General features: G+C 62.8%; 1 protein-coding gene across 1 annotated transcript in view; it reads left to right on the top strand.

Annotated features, from left to right (window-relative positions):
• UBE3C (ubiquitin protein ligase E3C) overlaps positions 1-13,087 on the top strand; it is a gene marked incomplete at its 5' end in the record, with an annotated part of 46,209 nt that overhangs the window by 287 nt on the left and 32,835 nt on the right. The window contains 8 exons of the mRNA XM_084230836.1: positions 6,608-6,661; positions 9,045-9,119; positions 9,327-9,464; positions 10,207-10,322; positions 10,545-10,702; positions 11,748-11,901; positions 12,264-12,484; positions 12,771-12,925. Coding sequence (XP_084086962.1) covers positions 6,608-6,661; positions 9,045-9,119; positions 9,327-9,464; positions 10,207-10,322; positions 10,545-10,702; positions 11,748-11,901; positions 12,264-12,484; positions 12,771-12,925 — 1,071 coding nt within the window. The remainder of the gene's footprint in view (positions 1-6,607; positions 6,662-9,044; positions 9,120-9,326; positions 9,465-10,206; positions 10,323-10,544; positions 10,703-11,747; positions 11,902-12,263; positions 12,485-12,770; positions 12,926-13,087) is intronic.

Below are 13,087 nucleotides of genomic sequence, written 5' to 3' on the forward strand. Positions count from 1 at the left end.
AGTCGGCCGCGCCGGGGGTGCCGCCCGCCCCTCTGGGCCGCCGGCCGGACGTCCGGGGCTTTTCCCTGGACGGCGACCCCGGAGCGCGGGAGCCGCGGGGGGCGGCGGACACGCGGCGGACACGCCGGGAGCCGCCCGCCGCCCGCCGCGCAGGCCGAGACCCCTTTTGGGCTGGAGACGGAGGCGCGGCCCGGCCTGCCGCGGGGGAAGGGCGGCGGGTCCGCAGCGAGCCGGCTCCCCGGCCCGCTCCCCGCCCCGCTCCCCGCCCCGCTGTCTGCTGCCTGCGCGCTCCGAAAGTCGCTCCAGCCGGGGCAGCGCTCACGTCCCGGCGGGCTCACCCTTCCAGAATCGTGCGGGGGCGGGGGGCGCGGGAGGACGGGGGCACCCGGGCTGGGCGGCGCTGCTGTCTCCACTCTGACTGGGGAGCCCGGGGCCCGGAGGGGGTGCCCCGCTGAGGGGCCCGCCGTGGGCTGCCGGGTCGCCGTGTGCTTTGAGAATCCCAGACGGGCCCCAGGGCCCTGTCTGGGGGGCCGGATCAGCGTTCAGGGCCTGGTCTCCTGCTTGGCACACCTGGAAGGCCCGGGCTGAGCCGTTTGTGGGTGGTGCACACCCGCAGTCTTGAGGCAGCTGCGCCTCACGTCTTCCGGCGCCCTGGAGGCCTGTGCTCGGGGTTGTGGGTGCGCTGCTAGGCTGTTGGTCTGAGTTTGTTTCTATCAAGTAGCACATCTCTGCTCCGAGGAAGATCCTTGCTGATCCGTCTCCGGGGAGATGGCACACGCTGCTTTTCAGTTGTGCAGAACCACGTCTTCCTTCTCCCGGAGGTAAAGCTGTAGGCTTGCAACCCAGGGTGCCCAGGGACCCCCGACTATTAAGGGGTCCACATCCCCAGGTGCACAGAAGCAAAGAAAGCACACTCTGTGCAGGACTTTTCATGGCGTTGGTGTCTGTAGAGAGGAGACAATAAAGGATTTCAAATAATGGATTCCAGAACTTGGGCCTCCCCTGAGGGGAGCAGCGGGCATGACAGGAGAGGTCTGTCGTGCCACGTGGGACCCTCGCTGGCTGCCCGGGATCGAACCAGCGCTGCAGAGGCTGCGGACAGCTTCACAGCGCAGCGATTTGGGCGGTGCCCATCTGGATGACAGAGGCGCCTGCGGCCGCTCCGGGCTGCCCCCCACTCCTGGGAGAGGCCGGCAGCGCGTGCTGGCGTGGCTGTGGCGCAGACTGTCCCTCCAGGGCCTGCTGCTTTCTGACAGCGGCCCCCGCGGACACACTGTCCTGTGCTGGCGCACGAACCTCACAGGGGCACTCTGGGCACCGCGCCCCCCGGGCCAAGGCCTCCCCCTCCTCGCCAGTACCGAGCGTGTCAGGCCCTCGAACCCCACTGCTTCTGTCCCAGCGGCTTCCCGGCAGCTCGCGGCAGCGACGCGTGTGGTGTCTGGTCTGCCCCCACCCTCCCTGCTTGCAGTGAAGTCGTTCCCTGGCTAAAAACCAGAAGGTTTTGCTGATTTTTTTTCCTCTCATGTCCTAAATTAACTGAAATCTTCTCTCTCGAGTTTAATGGAACACTGAGTAGGTGCCACTTTTTAAGATTTTTTTTTTTTTAATGCACACAAGAGCTGGGGGGCAGGCCAGAGGTGCGGGGGTGAGAGGACTCCCCAGAGACAGAGTGGGGAGCAGAACAGGCAGATCCACCGAAATCACTGCTGAGGGGGACGGCGAGGGGCAGGAGAGGTCTGCAGCGCCCTGTGCTTGGGCGCCCTGCCCCAAGACGCCCGCGCTCCGGGGCACCCCACGGCACGGGAGGGTCGTCCAGTCTGAGTCCTAAAGTCCGAGTCTGGCTTTGTGTTCTCTTTCACGGTGAAGCAGCCCCAGTGACTGTGGGAGGCAGGTGCAAACGCTGCTGGATCGTGGGTAGCTTGCGTGGGTGTCGGCTGCAGACGGCAACCTCGCAGCAAGCGCGACCGTGTTTAGGCCACATGGGGACGAAGCTGACTTGCTCCATCCGGGTCTGCACCCGGCAGGCCTTCGGCCGCTGTTCTCTACAGAGGCGGGGGCCAGCGCCTCCTGTGCCCGGGGTCCCCTCCCTGCTGCCCCCCGCCGGGTTCTGGGCTGTGCGCTACCGGGGAGGGGTGTGGGGCCTCCTCGGGCCTCCTGTTCTGAGAGCAGAGGGGACCCCGGGCTCAGTCCAGATCATCCCTTGGCATCCGCGACCTGCAGGCTTGTCCTGCACCCCTGCTGGGTGTCCCCCCCACCCCAAAGGACACGACCTGTGTCCTTCGGGTCAGTCTCCCTGTGATGCTGCTCCCCCGGCCCGGGCCTGGCAGCAGCCGGTGGCGCCCTGTTCCCCCGTCCTTTCCTGCCGGGGCAGCGGACACCTGAGCGCACGTTTCTCTCCGGACCTGACGGCGGCCTGGCTCGGGCTCCGGGCTTCTCCCTGGCGTGCCCCGAGACAGGGCAGTCGGACTCGCGTGTCCAGCACCTGCCTGCCCTGGCCGGTCTTCGTTTCCAGCCCCCCGTCGGGGAGCATTAAAGAACGTTACCTTTTTCATTTGGGAAAAACATACAACAAATCGGATCCTTCTGACCGGCACAGCACGAAGTCCCTCCTTCCCCTGAGGCCGGGAGACCCCTGTGTCTCCACAGTCTCCGTGCAGACACGGTCGCGTCCCTGTGCGCTTTTCGAATGAAAACGGGTGAGCCCTGTGGCGACGGTCCCGCCAGCGCCTTTAGCTCGGGGCTGCGTTTTTGCTGGGTGCGTGCTATTCCGCAGCGGGGTTTGGGTCAGGACCATTTTGTTGTGGCTTCCGCTGGCCACTAGCAAATGAGACGCTGTTGACATGCGTGCGCGTTTCTTTCTGGCCTGTGCTTTCCGGCGGGGGGCGGGGAACAGTAATGCTCTGCGTGCTGACGCCTGTACACGAAGCCGGCTGCTCCTGGATTTTCATGGAGGGTGTTCAGACGAGAAACCCCACAAATCCCAGGCCGTGCAGTATTGGCAAATAATCCTTTTGCTACCTTTTCACATTGTATTTCTTTTTAAAGATTTATTTATGCACACAAGAACTGGGGTGCAGGCCAGAGGTGTGGGGGGGTGAGAGGACTCCCCAGAGACAGTGGGGAGCAGAACAGGTGGATTGACCGAAACACTGCTGAGGGGAGCAGCAGGCGTGACAGGAGAGGTCTGCCGCGCCACGTGGGTCAGCTCCCTGGCCGGGGATCAAACTCACGCCGAGAGGCTGCGGACATTTTCACAATTTGATTATCTGGAAGTATCTTGTCTGTTCTTTGAGTCACGCCAGTGCTTGGAGGCTGGAGGATGCGGACTGAAGCTGATGCTGCCGTCCGCAGCGTGGCCAGCACGTTGCTGGTGGGCGGTGACCCAGGTGGGCTGCACGGAGGGGCCCACGGTTGTCTTTAGGCCAGGATGCTGCTCGGCGCGGCGCGCTGATTTAGTGACCAGGCAGCCGTCACGCGGGTTCTCTTTATGGCCCTTGCCACGTCGCATAAATTTACGTTGACATATACTCACGTTTTTTACTGTGAATTTTTTTAGTCTGATGGTTAATTAGCAAACGTGAAGCTGGATATGCCTGGCCTTAGAGTAGCCACCAAGTTTATTTGTGTGAAGAAAAAAATTTTTTCCATTTTGGAAACGCCGTTGTCGGTGGCGCTGTCGCGTGCGTGCTCGGAAGGGCTCGCGGCGGGGCAGGGCCGGCTCCCGGGCGCTGCGAGTGCAGGAAACTGAAGCCAAGAGACTTGGTAGGAATCAAGGTCTGCAGCACTTTGGGGGTGCCTTTTTGTGCTGCTCCTCCGGGCCACATGAAGCGTTCTCAGGTGCTGCGCGGTGTGCCCCAGCAGGGGAGGGGGCGCGCGGATTCAGGGGTCCATGACCATGGTGCGCGGCCCTGCCCCTAGAGCCCCTCCCTGCTGCAGCCTTTCCTGCAGCTGCGCCTCAGCCCTGGCTTCGGGGTCCTCGGCGCCCTGCGCTGCTGGCCCCTGCCGGGTCTGCCGGCCCTTGTTCCAGCGACGGTGGGCCCCGCGTGAGGAGCAGCGGCCTCTGGGCTCTCGGGTCTGCCCGTGAGGTCTCAGCGCGACGTCACTGTTCCCATTGTGTTTTTCCCTCAGATGAGGTGAGAACGTTTAAGAGGCATGTTGGTCCTTGCCCTTGTCGTGCAGCACTTTCACGGCCGTCCTTGCTTTCCTGTCTGAGCTTTCCAAGTTACTCTTGAGGGTGGTTACAAATAATATTTTTTTTTTTAAGATTTATTTATGCAGGGGCCTCCCCAGAGGCACAGCGGGTCAAGCGCAGCGCTGTGAAGCTGTCCGCAGCCTGTGCAGCGCGGGTTCGATTCCCAGCCGGCCAGGGAGCTCCCCACAGGGCGCAGCAGACCTCTCCTGTCTCCCCGCTGCTCCCCTCAGCAGTGTCTTCAGTCCGTCTGCCTGTTCTGTTCCCCGCTCTGTCTCCGGGGAGTCCTCTCACTCCTCGCACCTCTGACCTGTACTCCAGCTCTTGTATAAATAAAGATCCATTTGTAAAATAAATCTGTAATATTTTGTATGAAAGAAGATTTATTTATGCATGTAAGAACTGGGGTGCAGGCCAGAGGTGTGGGGGTGAGAGGACTCACCAGAGAGTGGGGAACAGAGCAGGTGGATCCACTGAAATCCACTGCTGAAGGGAGCAGCGGGGAGACAGGAGAGGTCTGCACCGTGGGGCAGAGGCTACCGATGCTTCGTAGTGTGACACCCAACCCCTGACGCCACCAGGGAGGCCCTGTTGCAAATTCTTTTTCCTACTTTGTCATTTTTTAAAACTTGAGATAATTTTGTATATAGAAAGTGTAGATTTTTCTCTGGACAAGTTGGTCCTTCTTAAGTAATTTTTTTTTTTTTACTATAAGCACGGGGTACAGTCAGAAGCGCGGGAGGGTGAGAGGATTCACCAGAGTCAGAGCGGGGAGCAGAGCAGGCAGAAGGACCGAAGGACACTGCTGAGGGGAGCAGCGGGCGGCAGGAGAGGTCTGTGCGCCAGGTGGGACCCTCGCCCAGTGGATCGAACCGGCGCTGCCGAGGCTGCGGGCAGCTTCGTGGCCCAGCGCTCAACCGCTGTGCCGCTGGGGAGGCCCCATTCTTAAGTAATTTAAGGCCTTAAATAATGACAGCAGCTTTGTTCCACAGAGACCTGGCCCTTCAGTGAAGGCCGCGCCTCTGTGTGCAAACAGTAAAGTTAAGAACAAAGAAGAGAAAAAGAAGAGAAAAAAGCAACGTCGCAGCCCCCCCCCCCCCCCCCCCCCGCCTGTGACTGTGCAGGCGCCTGCCGCCCTTTCTCCTTCTCCTGCCGAGCCCGTCCTGGTCGAGTGGGGGCGGACAGGTGCGGCGAGTGGCCTGCCCCTCGTGGCGAGGTCCTCCTCCTCGGAGGAACCTTTTCAAATTCTCGCCATCCCCACCTTCCCAGGCCGTTCGCCGATGCGGCGTGCGCGGGTCCGTCCCCTCGTAGCCGGGTCCGTCCCCGGGGCCGCGTCCCGTCCTTTCCCGGCCCGCCCCGTCTCAGCGCTGGCCGGGGGGTGCGCGCTCTCGGCCCTCCGGAAGTGCCACCGTTGTCACTGGGGGCCCCCCAGCTCCCGTGGAATCTCCCGGAGGCCCTCGGACGTCCACCGCCCGCGCACGCCTCGGCCTTGTTGGAGAGCGTTTGCCCCGCGGGGCCGGCGCTGCGGGCACCTCCACGGGACTGGCGCCCGTGCCCGCGCCGGGTAGGGGGCGCTCCGCTCTTCGCCCTGTCCCGGACAGGCGGCCTCCCAGGGTGGGGGCTCCTTGTGGATCTAGGGCTCCTGGTCAGCCTCCCCCTTCAAATGGATTAAATCTCAAGCAGTGTTTTTTCTGACTTTGGACTCGTGATAAAGGCTTTTTATTACTTTGGCTTATTATTTTTGCTCTAGAAATGAAACCTTCGATAATGGAAAAACATCTCAAGGACTGATTCTTGGGTTGTCAGCTCTGATGCTGGAGGCTGCGCCCTCCTGTCAGCGCCCGCCCCGGCGCCCGGCTCACGCCGTGCCTGCGTCCGAGACGGAGTTGTGCTGAGGAAAGGAAACGTGATGCGATAACAGCAAATAGGCTTTTTTTTTTTTTTTTGCAAGTAGACTGTTAACATCAAGTTTTTTGTTTTTTTAAGGATTTATTTATTTATTTATGTACACAAGCACTGGGTACAGTCAAGCACAGGAGGGTGAGAGGATTCGCCAGAGCCAGAGCGGGGAGCAGAGCAGGCAGAAGGACCGAAGGACACTGCTGAGGGGAGCAGCGGGCGGCAGGAGAGGTCTGCGCGCCATGCGGGACCCTCCTCCGGTGGCCGGGGATCGAACCTGTCGCAGCCCAGTGCTCAACTGCTGCGCCACCAGGGAGGCCCTAACGTCAAGTTTTCAGGCCACTGTAGACACGCCTGCAGCTCGGGAAGCCGCGCAAGGCCGCCCGTGTCTGCTCCGCAGGGCGCCTCTGCCCAGTGCCCGACCGCCCCGAGGCCTTTCTGTGCCAGCCGTCGTGGCGGTGGGTGAGCATGTGTCCGGATTTGAAATGATAACCTCCTTTTCTCTCCTTTCGGGCGCAGGAGGAAAAGGCGTCTCTCTTACACCGAACTCAGGAAGAAAGAAGAAAGAGAGAGGTGAGGATGGCTCTGTTCCCGCCACCCGACGGGCCTCCCCGGCCTCGCTGCCACCGGGACCGCGTCTGCCCCGCGCCGCCGGGATCCCGCTCCCTCACCCGAGACATGGTCTCAGAGACCCAGCCTGGGCGAGCTGCCGTCTGCCCCCCGGGCGGGCTTCCCGAGGCCCGGTCCCCACGCCCTGAGGGCCGGCCACGGCCGTGTCCTTCCTCGCCGGGAGTCCGGCGGGCCTGCTCTCTGGGCTCGCTGCTCTGGACACGCTGAGCTCCCCACCGCCCTCCCTTACGACCTCCGACCCCCCAGGCTCAGCGCCTCCGTCTCTGGCGAAAGGCCGCTGCTGCTTTGCTTGGCGGAGTCGCCTGCTGTGTGGACGTGCAGTGTCTGTGCCTTCCCGGCCCCACGGCATGGAGCTCTGCCGGCGGGCGTTGTGTGGGTGTTTGCGTCCGGCCATCCCTGGACAAGCCGGCCAGGAGTTTACGCTGCAGGGGTCATTCTGCCGGCGTGGGCGTGTCCACGGTGGGTCAGACCCACGGTGTGCCCTGCTCGGGGATGGGTGCTGCTCCCACCGCCCGCTTGGGCTGTGCAGGCCGGGGCTGGGGCGGGGGTCGTGGCGGTGCCTCTCGCCAAGGCCTGTGCAGGAGCCGGGGCTGCTCTGGGGAGCTGAGAAGAAACAGCAGATGCAGGCACCACGGGGCTGTGGTGCACACAGTGGGTGCAGCAGCACCTCCTGTGGCCCCAGCCGCCAGGTGCCTTTCCCCGGGGGATGCCAGCCACCCCCGGAACCAGCACAGGACGCTGAGGGCTGGAACTGCCTCTGCTGAAAACCGCTGCTCAGCCCAGCGCATAGGCACGCCGCTGGCGTTCTCGCTCCCCTGGAGCGCCCTCAGCCTCCGTCTCTCCACGCGCTGCAGTGCTGCTCCCGTGGCCCCGCTCTCCTCTCGGCCTGGAAGCACAGGGGCCGGCCGGCCTCTGCCAGGCTGGGGGCCTCCCCGCTGCTGCGCGCCCCCCGTGAGTATCGGCTCTCTGGCTCGGGCGCGTGCTGCCAACCAGACTCCTGCTTTCCTGCTTGTCTCTTTAGCGGGGGCTCAGCTGTTCATGTGTCGCTTTAAAAACAAATAACGTTTATTACGCTCCAGAGTTTGGATCCCCTGCGGAGTCGCTGCTGCCGCGTGCCCGCGTGGTGTTGGCTCTCCAGAGTCTCGCCTGCCTAGTTCAGCGCTGGAGCGGCAGTTTCCGGGCTCTGGGCGTTCCCTTTGCCCTGCAGGGCAGTGGGAGACTACGGGTCACCTCTAGAAATGGGAGGCTGGGCTGACTCCAAGCTGGGCATCGGGCCTCGTGAGGACTGACCGTTAGCTCCCAGCAGAGGTGGGGCGTTGCCAGGACACCCTCCTCAGTGGACGACTGAATGGATGAAATGCCGTGGACACGCACGTGACCTGGCGTCTGCGTTGTTAGCCACATGTTCTCAGTCAGCTCGGACACGGAGGGCGTCCCCGGTAGCTCAGGCGCTCCCTTGTTAGGCCACTTCAGGTTCAGACGGCACCTGGCCAGGGGCGATGGGTTGGGGAGCTGTGTGGGGGCGGGTGGGGCAGCCCCACCACCGCCCCAGGCACGCCTGGCTCCCACGGCTTTCTGCACGCCTCTGCCCGGGCTTCCGCGCTGGCACCAGCCCTGCACACGGGGGGACGACGGTCCGAGTGCCAGTGAGCGCTGCCGCTGGCCTCCCGGTGGTTGCCGCAGGGGCGGCGGCGGAGGGGAAGGCCTTCTGCGGCAGTAGGGGGATCGCTGCTGCTCGAGATTCGCGCTCAAGTGTCTTTTCACAAAAAACATGTCTGCGGCCTGTGCTTGCCCGCCCCTGCTTGGAGTCGTGAAGTGGGGCAGCCGCTTCTGGGGCCCCATGGGTCCTTAGAGGTTCCCTCGCCCCAGCCGTGTGCCCACGAGGGGCAGCCTGGGCCATGCCCCCTGCGCGAGCACCCGCAGCCACACCTCCCACATAGCCCGGCGCGGAGACAGCCCTGTCCGTCCCTCATCCTCGAGGGTCACAGGGTCTGTCGCCGGGCACGCGGCCTGCAGGACGCGCCCAGTGGGGAGCCGGAGGCCGAGGCCCTCTTTCCGTGGCTCCGTTGTTTGAGGCGCCCAAATCGGCAATTTCACCAAGACAGAAAACTGGCGGTTGCCAGCGGTGGCGGGGGGGGGGGGCGTGAGGGTGAGCGCTGACCGCGGCCAGGGGCTTGGGCCGGAGTGTTCTGAAGTCGGGGTGGCCCTGGTCCCGTTTGGGGCAGGCTCTGGGTGTGGGAGTGCCGTGGCAGTGTCTCTAAGTCTCGCTGGTGAGTTGTCGTTTCTACTGGCTGACCGGTGACCCTGCCCTCCCTCCCTCCTTCAGGAAGAAAGGCGAAGGCTGAAAAATGCAGTCATCATCCAGTCATTTATTCGAGGCTACCGAGACAGAAAACAGCAAGTAAGTGGGGTTTGGTGAAGCGGAACGTGAGAGGCACGGGGATGCTTGTTCTCCACGGGGCCTTGGCGCCGGCTACTTTCCCGGTAGATGCTCGGTCGTGTGTACGAGCGTTACGGGCAGGTGTTCCTAGGCTGGGGGCGGGGGCAGTTTTCCCAGCGCGTGTGCCAGGCCCTGCGCAGCCTGACCCCGCCGTGTCTCTGCCCGCAGTTCTCCATCCAGAGGAGCGCGTTCGACCGCAGCGCCAGCCTGTCTGGCTCGCTTCCCGTGCCTGCCGGCCCCAGCCTTACCCTCCTGGTGAGGCAGCTGCTGTTCTTTTATAAGCAGAATGAGGATGCCAAGCGTTTGGTGAGTGCCTCGGAGCAGGCCGCCTTGGTGGCTCAGCTCTTGAACATGGATATAAATTTTCAGTTGGCTTTTCACTTTCGTGTTACAGAAAATCTGGATTTAAGGAGAAGTAGAATACCATGTTGAACCCCCTACCAAGAGCCAGTTTCCCATGTGGCAGTCAGCCCCGGTGCCCGACAGGCCGCCCTGTCCCCATGAGGCTCAGGCCCCGAGCTGCTGCCCGGCGGAGCCGGGCCCACGCAGGGCCTCGTGCCAGAGCCGGGGGCACAGCAGCCCCCCGTTTCCACCTGCTTCTAGGCAGGTTTTATAAAATGAACAAGTAAAAAGTCTCTGGGTTTTGGTCTTGGTCTTGGTTTTTCAAAAATACCATGGAGCGAGTGGCCAGGACTCTGTGGCCAGAGACTCTGTGGCCTGCCTCGGTGCTGCCAGGGCCCGCCCAGCGGGTGGTGCGCCACAGCGAGGGTCCTGCTGCCTGCGTTCCAGCCCTCCACGCGGGCGGGTGGGCAGGAGGAGGCGCTCACTGGTCCTGCGAGCCCTTTGGCTCCCGCTCGCCCGGCCTGCGCGCTGGGTCTCCGTGACACACGGAGTCGTCCTGTTTAACGCTGATGCGTTATTTTAACGTGGAAAACTCAAGACACGTCTTCGTCACTGAGGAACCCCTCAGGAGGCGGCTTGCCAGGCCACACTGGCCTCCGCTGCCCCAGGCGCTGCCGCGCCATGACCTGCCCGTCTGCCGTTGCAGATCTGGATGTCCCAGAGCCTGGTCAGGCACAGCGCCCTCTTCGTCCAGCAGTTGGACGGGCCGGAGCGGCGCACGTGTCTATTCCAGATAAAGAGGCTGATGAGCCTCTGTTGCAGGTGAGTCCTGAGGAGCCGCAGTGTCGCCCCTTCCGGCGCCTCCCGCTGCGTGACGCGGAGTCAGAGTGTGGGTGTGAGTGCCTCTCGGAGGACACCTCCTTCCCAGCGCGCCCTCCCTGTGCGTGCGTGTGCACTTGGCACGGGGCGCTCCGGGACTTCTTGGGACCGTCTCCGGCTGACGTGGTGGGCCTTGGTGACAGCCGCCTGCTCTCCCGCCCGCAGGTTGCTGCAGAGCTGTAACGACGACAGTTTGAATGTTGCGCTTCCCATGCGAATGCTCGAGGTATTTTCATCTGAGAGTACTTATATGCCTGTTTTACAAGATGCTAGCTATGTGGTGTCAGTAATTGAGCAAATTTTGCACTACATGATTCAGAATGGTGAGTAGAGGGGGGTCCACACTGCCCTTGCACTAGTGTGTGGAGTGGGTGGGCCGGGCACCTCTAGGCCCCGTCCCACCCTCCAGTGGGCACTGCCGAGGGCTCCCCTGAGGGCACGTCTACTAACGCTGGTCTCTCTCTGTCCCCGGGAAAGTCTGGGCGCTTAGTCTCCTCACCTAAGTTCTATTGCTTGAAAATGAAACAAACTAATGCATGCGTCAGCAATCGTTCCAGGTGCTTGGATGCAAGGTCTGTCTGCATGCAGGGCCAGCCCAGGAGCCGAGCGAGGGCACGGCTGTGCCGCCGACAACGGGAGAGAGCCCAGCCCCGCCCCGCCCCGCCCCGCCCCGCCGGCTCGGGAGGGTGTCTCGGTCTTGAGCTGGGTTCACGGGGGAGAGAGAGTCAGCCCGAACCCACTCGGCGTCACAGACCTTAGCGTCAACGCTGTCGAGTGCAGCTGCGATGTGTGGGCGTCTGGTGACCGAGACCTGAAAGTCCCCCTGAGGACGCAGTGGCCACCCCCTTTTGGAAAAAGACCTTGAAATAACATTTTTAAAATTTGTGTGACAAATTAAGCAATATAAAACAGAGTGCAGTGTTTTAGCTTGATCCCGAGCTCTCCCAGGCGGAAGGTCACTCCAGGGCTCCTGGACGCCAGAGAGGTCAGCCAGCGGGAGAGAGTAGATGCCTCTCCGGCAGGTGAAGTTGATGGTGGTAGAACGTCGAAGACCCGAGCGGTGGTGCCGGAGGGTGTGGTCCTCGGCGCCGCCGCGTGTTCAGCTGCGCCCGCGGTCCTCGGGGAACACTGGCTCCCTGGTCTGGGGCGGAACCCTGGGGGTGTCTCTTGCGCTGGCTCTGGGCTCTGGTCGCTGAGGGGGGGCGTGGGTGCCGCCCCCGGCTCGGGCCACCTGTGCGTGTGCTGACGTTTCCCTTAGCGAGAGGTGGAGGAAGCGTTAACTGAGGATCTAGAGAGATGTAAAAAATGGACGTTTTCCACGTGGTAGGGAAGGTGCCCGGTTTTAAACGTGTTCTTCCTTTCTTCTAGGGTATTACAGATCTCTCTATTTGTTAATTAACAGCAAGCTTCCGTCAAGTATTGAATACTCTGATCTCTCTCGAGTTCCCATAGCAAACATTTTGCTAGAGAATGTTCTAAAACCTTTGCACTTTACTTACAACTCCTGTCCAGAAGGGGCAAGGTGAGAACGGACTCGACTCCCGGCTTGCGCTCTGTAAGATCTGTGTCTCTCCGTGGCTTTGCCCAGGATGCTCTTTGACGTGTCGGCACGCAGTCCGTGTCCCCTCTGGGGTGGCTGGCTCCGGAGGGGTGCCCCGGCGCCCAGGGCTGCCCTGGTGTGCACCCAGGTCGGGGCGGGCCTGTCCCCCGCTCCCCGGTGCTACATGCAACGGCGCCCAGCCAAGCCGCCTTGCGGGGGACGCCAGGGCAGCCTGGTCGCCGCGGAGCGCTGGACTTTGAAGGATTGCTTAAAGTTAGTTTTGACCGGTGGGTTCTCGGGCCATGTGGCTTGGTTTTACCAGGTGCTTCCATTCTCTCTTGCAGGCAGCAAGTCTTCACGGCCTTCACAGAGGAGCTTTTGGAGGCACCTTTTACAGACCAGATCTTCCACTTTGTGGTCCCGGCGCTGGCCGATGCCCAGGCTGCCTTCCCCTATGAGCCCTTCCTGCGGGCGCTGCTGGGGGAAGGGGGTGCGCACTCGGGGACACATGCCAGGGCCCCCTGGCTCTTCCACTTCGTGCTGACTGTGGGCGAAAGTCATTTGGGTATGAAGCCTGTGGGCCCGGGAGCGGAGGTGGTGGCAGTGGAAGGGGCGGGGCTGGCAGCGGGATCATGTCTCGGGGGCCGGGGGCGCATCCTCTTGGAGCCCGTGTCCTGGCGGGTGGTGGCGTTGGAGACACCTCCGGGCCTTCGCACTAGTTGGCCTCGGCCTCTCCTGGGGTCTCGCCTCCTCGCGCCAGTCTGCCCCGAGACCTCACTGGCATGGAGCAAGACGCCCTGAGGTTCTCTCTACTGGTCACTCCTGATTCGCGCTGTGATTGTTTTGCAAAGGGACGCTCTCCGAGGAAGGGCTGCTGGTGTACCTGAGAGTGCTCCAGACCTTTCTTGCTCAGCTTCCGGTCTCCCCTGCCAACGCCAGCGGCCAGGACTCAGCCAGCGACTCCGAGGACGAGCACGAGGAGGCTGGCGAGCAGCTGAGTGCCCCTGTAAGCCTGGGGGGGGGGGGGTGGGGAGGGGGCGGGCCGGGCCGGGCCGGGCCGCTGGGCAGCGCTACTCTGTTCATCCTCGCTTTGAATTTTCTGAGTTTTCCTGCGCGACGCCCTCAGACAGAGTGGGACAGGCCCTCCCCGAGACCGCGTTCGGGGCCC

Source organism: Talpa europaea, assembly GCF_964194135.1.
Source record: "Talpa europaea genome assembly, chromosome: 3".
NCBI lineage: Eukaryota > Metazoa > Chordata > Mammalia > Eulipotyphla > Talpidae > Talpa > Talpa europaea.